General features: G+C 39.3%; 1 protein-coding gene across 10 annotated transcripts in view; it reads left to right on the forward strand.

Annotated features, from left to right (window-relative positions):
* HECW1 (HECT, C2 and WW domain containing E3 ubiquitin protein ligase 1) overlaps positions 1-16,770 on the forward strand; it is a 261,005-nt gene that overhangs the window by 192,004 nt on the left and 52,231 nt on the right. For 5 of the 10 annotated variants that reach the window (XR_010433682.1, XM_064668439.1, XM_064668418.1 and 2 more), the window contains 6 exons: positions 1,638-1,670; positions 3,199-3,349; positions 8,536-8,666; positions 11,219-11,340; positions 14,198-14,383; positions 14,996-15,130. Coding sequence is in view for 9 of the 10 variants with exons in the window: in XM_064668439.1 (XP_064524509.1) it covers positions 1,638-1,670; positions 3,199-3,349; positions 8,536-8,666; positions 11,219-11,340; positions 14,198-14,383; positions 14,996-15,130 (758 nt within the window). In the remaining variant the exon portion in view is untranslated. The remainder of the gene's footprint in view (positions 1-1,637; positions 1,671-3,198; positions 3,350-8,535; positions 8,667-11,218; positions 11,341-14,197; positions 14,384-14,995; positions 15,131-16,770) is intronic. The other 5 variants (XM_064668445.1, XM_064668463.1, XM_064668452.1 and 2 more) reach the window with 1 other exon arrangement.

A 16,770-nucleotide genomic window follows, 5' to 3' on the forward strand; every position in this document is an offset into this window, starting at 1 on the left:
CATAATGACCAGTATGAATGTTCAGGTCGATGTGAGATTAACAGAAGAATTGCAGAGTTTGTGGGGCCTCATAACGGCATTAATAGTCACCCCTTATTAAGCCTGTCTTTGCTAGTACTGATGGCAACCCTACAGAACTGAAGCAAAGTTGTGCCCATGTGCCCAGTTAGGGCTGCTGAAAGGGAAAGGCAGTGTGCTTACTTTGCCCTGATGTTCCTGCCCGAAGAAATTGTCTTCTGTTATAAATCAGAGCAGTATCAAAGCTGCTGTGAAATATGACTTGGCTGATGGAGGGGGATCACTGGAGAACAGAATCAGTACTGTCATGTCCCCAGCCTGTGCTCTAGCATGCTCTTACTGTGAAGGTTAGATGGAGGTTAGTCTTTGTAGTAGTCACAGTCTTATTTTACCTGAAAAACTTAACAAAAAACCCTCAGGAAATCTGGCTGCTTCCTAGATCACCTATGCCTGTGAATTAGCATGAAGGGACTTGAGCACAGCTTAGAAGCAGAGTTCTGTCCGTCAGTTCACCTGTCAGCCTGATTGTCTTACTGTGCAGGTATCCATCCATCTGTCCACAAATCTGGTATCATATGCAGGCAGCTTCAGTGACTTGTGTGACTTACAGGTTGTCGTATGGGAAGGTAGAAAGTACGTCTGCCACCTGCGTACAACAAAAGTTGTACCTGACACCCTCTGACAGCCTTCCAGGGTGACCAGAAGAAGATTTATTCAGCAGATAAGAAATGCTATCGCAAGGAGCATGAGACGCACAGTTCCTAATGTTTTAGCAGGCTAATGCCAGTGTCAGCCCATGGTTTCAGGTGTATCTACCCGTAAAGCAGTGAATAAAGCAACACTCACTTATAGGTGTGGCTCATATTGTACATACTTTTGCTGTATGTCTGATACATCTGACAGAGACAGCCTTCCTGAAGTCGTAATCCAGTCTGCATGATCCTGACCTGATGTTTTCACTGTGACCTCCAAGCTCTGGACAAGTTTCCTTACTCCTAAGTTTCCAAGTATTATGCTTAGAAGCTTAGGAACTCTAAGTGGTATTTAATTAGACAGACGCTGCGAGATAGACTCTAGAGCTGATAGTGCACAGGACTGGATCATAGAACCTTGTTTGACTGTGTATTCTTGCTAAGTGTCCATCAGGAGGCTTCAGACCGCTATGACCAGGTGATGTCTTCTGTAGGCTGTCTAGAGTGTCGATTTACAGCATTGCCTACAAGCTTCTAATTATCCATCAGTCTTTATTATTCTCAACTTTTTACGAGGTACAACAATAGTGTGGGGTGAGGGCTAGAATTAGTCCTTTGCCAGACAACAGCAAGGAAAATGAAGATCTTCATGATGTTAAGGTACATCGTCTCACCTTTGATCTGGCCAAGGTTATTTCCTCGAGAATATCGCAGATAATGCGTAGCTCCAGAAGGACCATTCCCTACCCAAAGCAATACACCTGTCACCCGTGCCAGCATGCTTAACAAGGCTCTGACCTTCAACCTGCCTTATGTGTCAGTGTGACTTACTTCAATATGCATATATTGTACTTGATGTGCTTTTTTTTCACTGTCTTATGTTTTAGACATGGTTTTCACAAAGCTGTGATCTTGTTCTTGAAACAGCTACAACATCCTTGGGAAACTTTACCTGGTGGAGTAAGAGAGAGTCCTCTCCTTAAATTATATAGTGATGTTCACAGTGAGAGACACTGCATGTATACCTGTGGTGTGACTATAGGTTTTGCATCTTCAAGGACTGTGGTACTTACAGTCAGCTTTGAAAGAAATAATGCATGTGCATATGGCTCTTGTTGTCTTGGAGTCTTACAGAAAATTTCTCCAAGGACTCTCAGTGCCCATCTTTAAAGGTTTGTGGGATTCACCTGTCAGGGACAGCCAGCCATAGACTTGAGACAGCCTACAATTTTCTGGGACCAAGTATAGGAAGTGGGTTTAGCCAGAGCCAGCATTCAGGAGATGGGAACTGGTCATGAAGGATAGAGGTCCAGATACAACAGTGAGAATTACAACTTCAGTCCTGCTCTTAGAGAGTAGGAGATAAAATACATAAAGTATGAAATCTAGCTGATCCTGAATTTGATCATAGAAAACCACGGGACTCATCAGGGAAGATGGTATTATAGTGAGAGTGTGGGAATATGGGGAAGTGTTTGCCCTCAAAGGTAATCACCATATGTGCATTTGTGTGTGAATGTGAGTGAGGTTTGTATATAAATTTCTGTAGAAGGTATGTGCATGTATTTACATAGAGATGTAGTCAGCTGATGGGTCATGTAGCAATATGAAACTAGCAAGCCTGATTTATTCCACTTCTCCATACATTCGGACCAGTTTGATATGTGGCTTTGCTAGCTAACTCACTTCTGAATTTCTCCTGTTTCAAACAGTTTTTTTATCATTACCATTTTCCACAAGCCATCATATACCAAATAGGTTTTAGTTTTCAGTCATGGGACAACATAAACATTATCAGGAAACAATAATGATGGAAGGCTCAATATTATGCTGCAAACTCTCAATCTAGTTTGCATTCATCAGAGCAATAGATTTACAATACTCTCTTTAGAGAGATTTCTGTGTCCAATCAGTTTGTGATCAGCTTTCAGGGAAGCCTTTAATTGCTCTGTGGTGTCCTTCAAAGCCACTTAATAAAAAGGAGAAAAATGAAACATGTTTGTTCTGAAACATAACAAAAAAAGAAAACATGGGTTTTGCCATATTAGCTCAGGTGTAATCTTTTTCTACTAAGAGTCAGTTCTATGTGGCTACTCTGACCTGCAGTGAATCCAGCCAACAAGTATCACCAACTGAAAAACTATCTAGCCCTTTTGAAAATGCAGCCACTATGTCACTAGCTTTTCATGGGCTATGGTAGTGAATTCCATGGCCTACCTGTGCACTGTGTATGAAATGTTTATGTATATGCATATACTGCATATATGTATATAGAGACAAGCACATAGTATATATGCACCTTTGAATGTATACTTTGAATGTATACACATAATATATATTGCACGCATGTAGGCTATATATATGGTGTCTCCTGTGTGTATACACCCGGTCCGTGTATATGTGTGTGTCTGTATGTGTCTCCCACATTTAGGTTTTCTGGAAGGCATCACACTGACAGCATCACCCCTTCCTTTTTTCCCCACACTAGATTGGGAAGCTCGGATAGACAGCCACGGGAGGGTATTCTACGTTGATCATGTCAACCGAACCACCACGTGGCAGCGCCCCACAGCCGCGGCAACGCCGGATGGGATCCACAGGTCTGGCTCCATCCAGCAAATGGAGCAGCTGAACCGGCGGTGAGCATTAGCGCCTAAATTCCTTTGAGATCTGTGCTCTCCTTTTTCCACACTGCCCCAGTAGGTTCCTTCTTTCTCCACTGCACCGCTTTGACTCCCTAAGGATTTATCTTTCCTCCTTGTCCTAATTCTTGTCCCTGCTGCTGATCTCTTTCAGCCTGCAGGTGTGCCTGCTGTGGGTGTCTGGTACGCAAACTTGCCCACAATCACAGTGCTGTTGAGTGAATGGTATTGCAAAATGTTTCAAACAGCAAGAAGAGGTTTTTTGGAGAAGTTTCCTGAAATGACTGCCAGAAGGGAAGGGAGGAGTCTTCTGAAAGATGGAGTCACTTTTGTTATTTAACTGTAGGAGGGGTGTCGATGGGTCGGAACCTCGTACTGTGCTGTTCCTGAAATTGCTGCCATATCAGTGTGGCATTTCTACTCGAGCTAATAAGGCCTGCTGAAAGGTCTGTCTCCTTTCCCAGAGCAGAGCCTTGCTCTAATAGGACCGTGCACATTTCTAGATGTAGACAGGTCTGCTTAACGTTGCATTGGGCCCTGTAAATCTGTCAGTTCGTTCTGAGCTGGTTGAAATATCTCTTAACGTGTCTTATAGTTTCACTTTTTTTGACTAGTCCACACATAGATTTTGTCATTTTCTTCTCATGTTTGCTTTTTAGACTGAATTTAAGAGGGTAAAGAAAAAACAAACAATGGGTCAAAAATCTTCCTTTTTTTGCTTCAGAAAAGGTTTTGGTTTGTTGTTTTTTTTTTTTTATTCCCTGCTTACTGTAATAATGCCATTTCTAGAAAAGGACAGGCAAAACTGAAATTATATTTTAATTATAGCATGTAAAATGCCACAAAAGTTTTTTGATTTTTTTTTCTGTGCTAAGAGAAAGATCTGCAACTGAGAGAGGAGTGCAGAATTTTAAAGTGCTCCTCTCAGAGTACTTTGAATAATTTGGGAGCTACTATGACCTGAATGGGGCAGTCTGGGAGAACTGGGCCCTGAGTGACAACAATTAGAAAGGTAATATAACTCATGGAAAGCAAACCAACCTTCCCAAAGTGGTTGTTTTGCAACTTACATTGACACCATCAACATGTTCTTGAAGAATTAATCTTTTTTTTACTGGAATTTGTAATTTTGATTAGCATTTCTTAAATTGTGTTATATCTTGCAGAAGTGAGAGAAACTGCAGTATTTGTTTTCATTATAGCTTTGCTCATGAAGCCTCAAGCTACCATGTTAATGTAGAAAAAAACAAAACTCTATAAAGAAAGTGAATGTTTTATGTAGATTCTTTCATGGGATTTGCATGACTTCTCTGCCATTTAGCATTGTTCTTTAAGAGGGATTTGAGCCATGTCAAAGCTCAGACTATTTGGCTGCCACTTAAGCAAGTTATCTGCCACAGAAAGCAGAAAAGTTGTGGACATATATCAGATTTTTAAAAATTTTTTTTGAGGTTGAACTCATGGAAGCACATCACAACTATGGAAGGAATAAATGCTTGTGAGAGTGATTTACCATTCTGTTAGTTAATGCAGGTTAACCATTAAACCAGCTATCACAGCAGACACTGAAGGATAGACATTGTCTTTGTGACCTCCTTCTTTCATATTATGCCATGTTTTCATGTAGGCTGTCTGCCTGTCTTGGTTATGATGTGATTATCACTAGCTTGTGTTGGGAACTGACAGTTAATAAGGCTGATGTTCTTCGGATCTCTCTGTTTTTAGTATTCATATATCCAATTACAAAGGGAGAAGTATGGAGGGGTTTCAGCAGTGGCATATCTCTCCTTACCCAAGTCCCATTGGAGACTAAGCACTTTGCCATTTGTTAAACATGAACTCTCATGACTTCTTGGGGCTAAGGAAAAAAGCTGGTGATTCTCTACTGTCTGCCAAGGAGCTCTGTTGATTCAAGAAGCTGAATATGAAAGTCTTCTATCGTTACCAAGTTTGGAACATTTCCTATGATTCTAATAAAAGCGATTCATACTCTGAGCATTTGTCCAGTGACAAGTCGTTTCTATAATTTCAGCCTGACTGGATTTTTTAAATTATTGTTGTCCTAAATCTAATTTCAGATATTTCATGTCTCCACATTTCAGGATTGTGAGGAAAGCTGCTTTTCATAAATAGTTATTATCAACACTGTGAAGGATTGGGCTTTGTTTTGAGCACTCATTTTAGAAATACTGTTTTGTTGTATTTCAAAGTTCACAATTTGAAATGTTTTTGAAATGAAAGAATCATTTTAGGTGAGGCAACAGCAAGCATAGACCTTGCTGACAGAATTAGCAGCAGCCTGAACTTTTGCACTAACCTCAAACAAAATTTGGACTCAAAATCACTCAGCAGTTTGAAAAAACTTGGTGACTTTTCTTTTTAAATCAATTTACTTACTTTTTGGCTTCCTGGTTTCGTTTGTGGAAGGGAATGGAAAGACCAAAATATTACAAGGAAGCCTGGTATTTCCAGCCCAGCCAAAACCACAAAGCTTTGGAAATTCAGCTTGAAAAAGAAACCTGTAGCTGTGATTAAGCCTAGTCCTGCTTTCCTTCTGTGCTCCAAGCTTCCCTTTAGCTGTACTAGCCACTTGAGGATACAGGAAATGCAAAACTGGAATCCAGGTGTTGGGCAAACACCAAAGAGACATCCATATTTCTTATTTAAAGGCTCTTGCTCATTTTCTGCAGCACTACCTGACTTACTTACTTACTTGTTGGCAAAGCAGATAACAGCCCTTGTTGTCCAAGCTCTGTTGAGAAGATATTTTGCAGCGTATGTATGTCTAGATTTGTCTGTGCACTTGTTTGAAAGATAATAAGTAACATAAGAAATTACAACCACAATAGTTAAGACAGCCACAGCATGGTATTTCTTAATCTCCATTTCTCTGACAAATCATTTTGAACAGTTACTGAAATTTCCAGAGGCATTCCCATAACTTTTGCACTTTCAATGTTTTGTCCAATTACTTTGGCATTTTCTGGTATTTATACAAGGTTATTTTATAGTATTGAGACCCAAAGGAAAGGCACAGCCTTTTGTTGGCATACAGCTAGCGTTACTCTTTGAGGGTTGCCAATAGGGATTTTCTACCATCTAATTAAATCGAAGGTACAAGGTTTTTCTATATGTGTGCTTATATGCCTTGATTATATGAACGTGGGGGGGGGGTGGTGTTTTGGGGTTTTTTTCCCTTTCTTTTTCCCTTTTCCCTTTGTTGTGTGTGGGTGTTGTAAAACTCCTCCAGTACTGGAATGGAACATTCATTCAATTGCCTGCAGTCAAGTGAATAAAACTGTAAAATGTAGCTCTGAAACAGGGGGTTTAAAACTGCAATAAATTCATGCTGTAGCAAAACCTGCTATCAGAATTTCCTTGTAAAGATGAATGTTTTCTTAAACTGTCAAAATATACGCTAAATGTAGCTTCAAATGAATTTGAGTACTGTAGGGGGACACATAGTATTGTGAAAGTTTGGCATAAATCTATTAAAACTTTGATTATTTTTCTTAATTATCTCCAGGCCTTCTGCTTAGGATTAAGTTGCAGTGAGCTACTGGAGATGAAGTCTTTTGAGATATCAAAAAGCCAAATCCTAACTACTTGTCTTTAATGATCCTGTGTCCCCTTGAGGAATTAACTTCAAATTTGGAATAAAGTGTGCATTAACAAATAAAGAGAGAAAAAGTAGTTAAAATATGCAAGTCTGAACTCGAGTTGAGAAAAGAGAAAAGAGTATAAGTCAGAAAAATGAAAGACAAACAATGCTGAATCAGATTAAATGCAGTCAATAAAGCCATCCCCTTCAAATACGTACGGCAATGCTATCCATAAAGAGTGATTAAAAATATTGGGGTGAAGTAAAAGCTAATTAAGATAGCTAATTAAATAATTAAGATAGCCTGTTTTTTATTTTTGCTTTTCTTCCTGATTCCGGTTCTTTCTTTCTCTTTCTCCTTATGATTTCTCTTCTCTTCTCTTCTCTTCTCTTCTCTTCTCTTCTCTTCTCTTCTCTTCTCTTCTCTTCTCTTCTCTTCTCTTCTCTTCTCTTCTCTTCTCTTCTCTTCTCTTCTCTTCTCTTCTCTTCTCTTCTCTTCTCTTCTCATATAAGACAAATTCATAGCTTGCCAATAGAACCAAAGAAAACATATTCACTCATTCATCTGTGAGTATGAGTGAACTAGTTAATGAGAATTTGCTTTCTGTAGTGTGAATTCAAAACACTCCAGAATATTTGTTCCTGATGTGGTAAAGTGTTTAGAATTGAGCTCATGCCTAAGACCATGATCAGGTCCACTGACAACAACTAATATGGCAATTAATTCCTTGATTAAAATGCAAATGACATTATAGTTTTTAAAGATATTCACATGTTTCTATTCAGAGTTTTTTTGTCACCCTCCTCACTTGTTGTTTGCTTATTCTATATTGTTTCCCTTCCTTGTTTTACAGCTAGTCACCACCAATGCCCAATCCCACTGATTTCCAAAAATGGACATAACACTTTTATCTTCACACTGTTCACTTAGCTATCATGTTACAACCTATTCTACTTTTTTGTGGCTGTCATATCAATTAAATTGTAGCTCTTTGAGGTCACACCACCTACTAGTTTACATTCCATTGCCTACCAAAATGGAAGTATTCACAACTGCAGTCCATGCAGCATCATAATAAATACTTTGTGAACACTTTTAATAGCTTTTGCCTTTTTAGGGTTGAGCACGTGCATCCAATAATTTAATAAGAAAGACTGAAGGGTACTCAGCATGTCACAGGGTTGATTCTTACTTCATTAGTTATGCTTCCATAAGACTAAATGAGAGGAGGAACCATGATCCACCTGTTGTTTCAGATTCCAGGTGTCCAGATGTTTTAAAAAGAAGCCTAGTAGTAGCAACCTGTATCCAAAGCATCTGTTTAAATTTAACCTTTGGGTATTCCTGACTCTGTAGCTATTTGTTAGTCACTGCAAAATGCCATGTTTGCAGAGAAGTGGTTGGCTCAAGTGTGAGCACCTGCACCAGCCAAAGAAGAGTCGGGTGTGCTCTTACTCTGCTGGATGCTGAAGACAGAAGTGTTGGAATCCTTCAGAAACAGTGCTGATAGTTAAGGTAGAAAGCACCAGAAAGCTCCTCTGTTAACTAAAGTATGGTGTTCCTTTCTATGAATACATCTAGATACCAAAACATCCAGCGAACAATCGCAACAGAGCGGACTGACGATGATGCTGTGGTAAACAACAGGGTGGAGAGAGTTCCCACTGGAGGAGGAAGTGACTCTGAGGCAGAGCCTTCTCAGCCAAGCTCAGGTATGGGGGGGAAAGCTTTTGAGTGGCATGTTCAGTGCCATTCAGCTCTGGGAAATCTGCATTTCCAGGAGAGACAGGAACTTTATTATACCAGGTTGCAAAGATTAATTAAAAAAAAAAAAAAGACTTTGACTTGAAGCAACAGTTTTTAGACCTGAAGCTACAGGTATAATGCTAGGTACAAAGGTCCTCTGTTCTTTTTTAACAACTACTACAAAAAATACAAAGCATTTTTACCTTGGTAAAAGACTACTTTAAATTCAAATGGAAAAGGTGTCTGGTTTTTATTCACCCAGTAGTTGTAAAAATGGTGCTGTCTTATTTTTGCTGCAGTGTGATTTTTAGCTTGGGGCATTGCAGTTTCTTCTCTCTAGGCCTGACTTCTGCACTGCCACATTTGCTTATGTGATTGCACCTGCAGTGGCCCTGGCATCAAGTGTGAAATACTTGTGGTTTTTAAAGCTGAAATTTTGTGATAGCTATGAGCTGATCTAAGTGTGGGCTGTGGACTGGCACAGCTGTCTTTTTGCTCCTCACTAATTTATGTGACAGGACCCCATACCAGAGTGGAGAACTGATCTGCCTGAAAAATAGCCTGGTTTCTTGTCCTTGTCATTTACAGCCAGAATGGTTCTTTCATTTATCTCGTTAGATGACCAGACAAAAATGAGTGTCACTACCAAGAAGAGGAGAATGTGTACCCAAGACAGGATGGGATGGCAGGGGTCTCTTCTACTCTTTTTGGTGATAGTCAGACTCATGTTTTCTTAAAACATTTGGGGAACCATAGCCTAAGTGTTTGTTTCAGGTAAGAAGCACCAGCAATCAGACTAGTGCCCACTATGCAACTTGAGGCCATGCAAAAATAACTGCTTTGTTTGAGAATTTGCACCACCAAAATGATTAACCAATTCTCTTCCTCTGGATTATTCTTACCGCTACCTAACTTTGTGTTCTGTATTGTCTGCCACAAGTAAATCTGACTTCTTGCTACCTTTTTGCCATCCCTCTCTAAATAGCACTGGCAAAGAACCAACATGATATCTGGTTGAATTTTCTTAGTTTTCCATGTTGAATAGAAAAAATTACACAAAGACATAATAAACTTTTTTTAAAAAAGTTTAGAAAAATACTCGATTTTGTTTGTTTTCCTGATCCACTGGGTGGTTTTAGCTGGAAAATAAATTTTGTCAACTATGTTAAACATTAGATATTTAAAGCTTCCTTGCAATCTTTTGTGTTGCAATTTATGGGAGACTTCTATGTACACTAGATCATTTAAGGAGATCACAGTTCTCTCTGTTAGAAGCTGAAATGGAAGTAAGGTACACATTGTAATTTTAGTATTTATACGTAATGTAGCATTACTTGTAATATGTATAGTTATTTACTATCATAGCCAACATAATAAAATAGTAATTTAATAGGAGTTGCCACTATTAAGTATTTTGTTCAGTTCATTATGTAACGTTCACTCTTTTATTTTAAACTCAACGAGCTAATGGGTATAATAAATGTTATCATAAGTTATTAGGAAATGGTTTTTGCTATAGATAATTGCTTTGTTTTTAGGAGAAAATGTCAATATTGTATAAAATGCCAAGAATTAAAAGGTCAAGAATGGTGTAAACACACTAGAGAAAAAAAAAGCTGCAGTATGATACATTTGTTATTTGTCTTTTAATTTAAATGAAAAATGTCAGAAGGAATACATTTTAGGCACATTAATCCAGATTCTAAGCCAGTATAAATGAATTTAATTCCAGCAATGGATACAGTCTGCAACTTTAAGTGGATAAAATAATACAATGTGTCCAACAGGAAGAAAAAAAAGTTATAATTAATAAGAAAAGGTAATCTATATTTATTCTGTTAATGATGTCTGCATCCAATTTCCTTGGACTGCAAATAAAATTTGGCTTTATTTGAAAATGCCAGAGCACCCAAGCCATAATTCCATGGTAGGAAATATTTTTCTGGTGTCTGTAGAAGGTCAGGAGTTTCTATCTCTACAGAGTTACATTCTCAAATGCTCAGTTCTGATCCTGTGCTTCATTACTTGATACAGATTAAAAATAATCCTATTGTGTCTTGTTTTGTTTTCTTTACCATAAAAGTCCCCAAAACCATGGACTTGCCAAAAATAATGCAATTAAAGTAAAGAGCAATGCTGGATTGGGAGATCAGATCCCTCTAAAATCAGCAATGGGGGGAACCAGTATGGACCTGGGTGACAGTGCTGAACCAAACCATCAGCTGGTATAAACTGCTGAGGTCACATTGTATTTAGAGACAGAAGCAGATATGACACAGAGTTTCATAACCCACAGTTCAGAAAGCTGTCCAGCCCCTGCACTGCTGTGGTAAACAAGGCACCACATTCTGTCAGTTTGCCAGCAGGCTAGTCTTGGGAATGCCAAGAAGTAAGTGCATCAGGCAGGTGGTAACTTTTTTATACTGTCACTTTTGCAGCTGTTCATTAAAGGTTAAATAGTAGACTGTGCTTCCCACTACATTAATAATATTTTGTGGTTTGGTTTTTTTTTGTCCAGAGATTAGGAGGGAAGGTTCCCTTTCTCCTGTGAATTCTCAGAAAATCACCTTGTTGCTGCAGTCTCCAGCTGTGAAGTTCATCACCAATCCTGAGTTCTTCACTGTGCTGCATGCAAACTATGTGAGTAATGATGATTTGCTCTCTCGCACTACTGATTTCTGAGTCCAAATGCAGCGCCCCAGGCCTTCAGGGAGAATGGCTAGTGAATTTGAGTTATGTGACATAGGGTTCAGCTGTTCTTTCTCAGCACCAGAGTAGGCTGGGGACACTACAGGCAGGCTGCTCCAACAAGACTCTTGCTGGGATTCTGCCTCACACAAGAAATTCCATGGTACAGAAAAGCTCATTAGCGTTTTCCTCTCAGAAATAAGCAGGAATCCTTGGTTTCAGCTTGTTTGATCCTGTTGTCTGCTGCTGCAGGGAGTAAGGTTGTTGCCTTTTGAGCCCACCATCCTGAGAAATCTTTCTCAGATACTGCCAAGTCTCAGGGAAATAGAGGGGAAAAAATAACGCATGCAATTTGCATTCCCGAAAATCAGGCAGGCATAATGGAGTAAAAGAAATACTGACTTGAGTTAGTGAAGCTATTTTGGGAAAAACACAAATAAAAATGAATTTTCAAAATTAAAATATCTTTTTTTTTTCATTTATACAGTAAAACTACACATTTTCTTGCAAACCTATAGTGGAGTGGAAAAAAAATCTAATATCAGGAGGAAGCAGATAGGGGAGTCCTACGAAGAGATGCAGTCCTACTTTACTGTGTCTTGAATGTAGTTCAACTAGGAATCTACACATGACTTCTGAATATTTGGAAAATCATTCATTTCTGGAGAGCAATGACCTTTCTTTTTGAAAGGAAAAGAAAGTAAAACACTTGGAGAGTCGCCTCAGCACAGGTTTTTAGCTAACTACAGACATCAGGTTTTGGCTGTGGCACCTGGTGGATTGAAGCCAGGTGTCCATCTCCAAGCATGTGCCAGAGATTATTGCCCAGGAAACCCTACCGAGGAAGGGGATATATTACCTCGTCTGACATTACATGAACTAAATTATGGAGTGCAGACAATTTCTTACATTGACAGGGTGATATGTGATGATTTATAGCTGAGAGCTATGTAATTTTCAGTCAGTATAGCTGTTTGAAAAATGAGGAACCGATTCCATAGTTGTGTAAGGAACAGTCACAACGGTCTAAATCCCAGTTTTATTTCTCACTGAAATAAAAAAAAAAGCCAAAGCCAAAAGAGGCCTTCAGTTTGAGCTTATAAACTTGTCTCTAATGCGAGAACCAGAATAATCTATTGAAATATCTGTCAAGTGCTCATACAGATTCAACTTGTACAGAAATAATGGCCTCACATAACTTTTGGCTTAACACAAGTGTAATATTTTAACCACAAGCCCCTATTAAAATTTCAAGGTATTAATTATACCAGTGAGGTTGGGATTGGAAAATATTATCTGACAGAATTAAAAGGGAAAGGCACTCATTTTTCAGATATTTTATTTCCATGGAGGGGTAAAACTACATTACATTCTTTGCTTCCCTAATGCAGCTTAGAGATACTCAAGACAGTCATTGATCATACGTTAGATCAAAATACAACTTTTGTTATAGAGTATGCTGGGATCTTAACGGTTTGTGACCATGAAGCTTTCCTGGGTTATAAGCAGGTCATATCTTCAGGGCAGAGATCATATCTCTGTGATTTCGTAACCTTTACCAACCTTTGCCATAATTAGGGACCCTGTGCTACAGGGAGTGTTCTCAGTGGTGCCACCACAGTAAATCCTTACATAATAAAGATAATACTTGTAAATTTTTTATTGCATTATAGTGGTTAAAATGCATTAAAAGGACACAGAAATTAAGAATTCAAAGCTGTTAGGTCAGATTCTCTTGACAGATTCTCTGGACATATTCCAGGTCTGCACTCTGGGGCTCACTTCACTGGAGACGTGAGTCCTCCAGTGATCTTTTATCACTCTAATGAATAATTCAATCCTTTGGGCTGACCAACAAACCAAGGCACCCATTTTCTCTCTAGTGAAAGGCTCAGAAAGGTTGCAGACTTTTGTGATGTTTTCTACTCTGTCTTGAGGAGCTTTTTCCCTGAAGTGAAAGATTCCGAGAGTAGCCTCTGGATGTGCCTTTGTATTGTCACCACAAGCATTATTTTGTGGCATTCTATCATTTAATGTACTGTGGCAACAAATATAGTTCACTTTAGCCCCTCTTCTGCAATCAGATCAGCACTAACTGGCTTGAACTGCATCAGGGCACGTTCCTCTACGAGGTGCTTTTAATGCCCATTGTGAGATACAACTTGCTGCCTGAGGTGTGGCATTCATCTGACTCATGGAAATGTCTCCATCGGACATGCTTTGTAGTCATCACAGAAACAAATATTCAGTTACAGGGAAACAATTCACACCTTCCAAAAATAGACAATTAGAAGTGTCTGTTCCTGTCCTGTGGCTATATAGGGACCATAGGTAGCAATCTTTGGTGTAGACATCTGCACTGCAGTCCTCTTGAGTTCATGAATCCTATCACACGTATCTTGATTTCAATTATAGCATAAATACATGTTCACAGCTGTCTTTGCATTTCTCTGGCACCATCCAGGCATACAAGCAGTGCTTCTGTTGACCAATAAAAGTAACGAAATGGGCAGAACTACAGGCATCTTGAGTATGTGATGTTTCAGCTGACTGTCTTTTTGAAATATATTAGAAAGATAGTTCATGCACAAGCTAATTGTGGACAGCATGTGGGATGTTTCACTTTCCAGATTGTATTTCTTAATTCTAGATGTTCATGTAAAGTAGTCATTCAAATCATGAGACGGAAATGTTTCTTGATTCCAGTAGTATTTGTTTCAGTTCTTTGGGCATATGTCCCACAAAATAACCACATACATTGTTTTTCCATCAGAACTGGTTTTCCTCACTTCTGTTTTTCATCTCATAGAGTGCCTATCGGGTCTTCACTAACAGTACCTGCTTGAAGCATATGATTCTGAAGATTCGTAGAGATGCTCGTAATTTTGAGCGGTATCAGCACAACAGAGACCTGGTAAATTTTATCAACATGTTTGCTGATACCCGACTGGAGCTTCCTCGTGGCTGGGAGATAAAAACTGACCAGCAGGGCAAGGTAAGGGTGCCAACAAAACTAATCACTTGCTTAACACACCACATCAGGCTACATGATTAATAAAGTTTCCTTCCTTCTTGTCTTAAAATTGATGACGTTTTGGTTTAAACAACACAAGCAGCAAGCAGAGTTATTTTAGAAGCAGAAAAAAAACTTCAAGAACAAATGTTTCAAAGTATTTCTAGCTTTCTGCAGAATATCACAGCACAGCCAAGGCAGCAATGGACTGGCAAAAAAGTTTGAGACAGAGTAGATTTGTTGTGCCTGCAAAATTTGACTCATAGTGTCTCTATGTCCAATGAAGCTTTGCTGAGTGACTTCTGGAACCACCAAATAGGCTAAAGCACCATTTCCCAATAATATTATTCTCTTCTGTCTTGTTTACACCATGGCCATTACACGTGATTTTGACCTACATAGCTTCAGGTATTTTCCAAGAGCTATTCCTGCTTTGAGTAAGACAGTCCTTTTGTTTGCAGAAATCTTCCATGGACTGTACTTAACCAAGGTATTTCTGACACAATTGCCAGTGGTTGTCATGTTGTGTTCCCACGATACTATCACAGTGTTGCCCGTTTTCTTATAAAAAAACATTGTTCCTTGGTGTTTCAGTCTTTCTTCGTTGACCACAATAGCCGTGCTACCACCTTCATAGATCCCAGGATTCCGCTGCAGAACGGTCGTCTCCCTAATCACCTGACTCACAGGCAACATCTTCAGCGACTTCGTAGCTACAGCGCTGGAGAGGTAACCATGCCAGTATCAATCCAGGAACTTTTGACAGCAGTCTTCTGTAGAACTAAAAGCACTTCTTATATTTGGAAGGCATTGAAACAGACTGTCTTATGAATTTTTATCTTGTAAAGACAATAAGTGATTTTTTTTTCTTCCTGAAGGGTTTATTTCAGAGCTTGTTGGTAACAAAGGTTTGTATTTTGATGGCTTTCAGAATAAAATAATAAGCAGTAAAAATTGATTGAAGTGAAATGATGACAAAATAGATTTTAAAAGAAGAATCCATATATGACGTTCTGGTCTTGCTTTACTAAAGTCGAGTCATTCATTATTTTTGTAGCCTGATACTTCAGCAGCCTCATATGTTTCTTCAGTCCCCACTGGGACACTGTACTCTGAAATTATATACTCCCTACCAGTAGTGTAGTAATGTATGTTGAGGTTTGCTTCCCTAGCTTCAGTCAAATTAGGCATCTTTCCTATGTTTCATGGGGATGACTTTTATCACTGAGGGCCATGTACATAACTGAAAGAAAGCGTAAATACTGTGTTGTGTATTGTGAATTTAAGGAGGAAAAAGTACCAGCAACCAGATTCTTCATATAGCAAATCCCTACAATTGAAGATTTGTAGAGATTGATGCTGAATAGGGGTAGAGGCGAATTATGGTGAAAGGATCTTCCTCTTCCAGCAAAATACCCAGAGAAATGCTTGTGAAATTAATTTATTGCAGTAGGACCCGTCTGACACCTCTCACTGCCAGCTGGGGTTGGGATCAGGAGATGACTAGGGTGCAAGGTCAGTTCTTCAGGATCAAAGGCATGAGTAGTTTAGCATGAGTAGTTTGGGCATGAGTGAATATGGAAACATTTTCTGAAGATAGAAGTGTATCAGTGGATCTGTTTCAATCATATCTTCCCACCAGTTTAGCAACTTCCCTCTGCCAACAGCCTGCAGTTTAGTGTTGCTGTTGTGGTTGAATTACTGGCAGGACTGTGATAGCCACCTGCAGGGCAGTTCATATTTGGGTACATGCCTGCCTGGGGCTTACTTGCAAATTTACCATGTCGGGGATGGAAACACCACCGAGCAACTCAGATGACCTAGCCCAAAAAATACACTTGGTTCTGCAAGCACTGGCAAGACTGGCAAGGAACAATTTTCAATAAACCCAAAATATCAAGTACAGGGAAGGGAGTCAAAAGTACTTAGTACTTATGAGTAATGATTCTCTGGGGAAATTATAAACTATTCATTGAGGCCACTGATTTGGCACAATCAGACAATGAAACAGGGTTTTCTGTCTCAGGAGCCGTCAGTGATGGCACTGTCACCTCACAGTCTCAGTGGCCCAGGTCCTACAGTGCTTCTGCACCCTTGCTGTAGTCAGTAGCTTCCCCTTTGGAAGTGTCTGCTGCTCCAATGGAAAGACTCCCATTGATATCCAAGGACTTTGGATTGATGCCTAAAAGCCCTTTAAAGGAAAAAATTCAACCCTTTACAATTCAGACCATTTATTAAGAGCCTAATGTTACATGCCATTTCCTCCAAGTGTATTTGGATGTTCTTTTGTCCTATAAATCATGTCTGTAGAGTCACACTTGGGGTTTTGTCTTGGCCATGTGTCAGCTGTCTGCAGGCCTGCTGGTTTC

The sequence above is a fragment of the Pseudopipra pipra genome, chromosome 1 (genome assembly GCF_036250125.1).
Source record: "Pseudopipra pipra isolate bDixPip1 chromosome 1, bDixPip1.hap1, whole genome shotgun sequence".
NCBI lineage: Eukaryota > Metazoa > Chordata > Aves > Passeriformes > Pipridae > Pseudopipra > Pseudopipra pipra.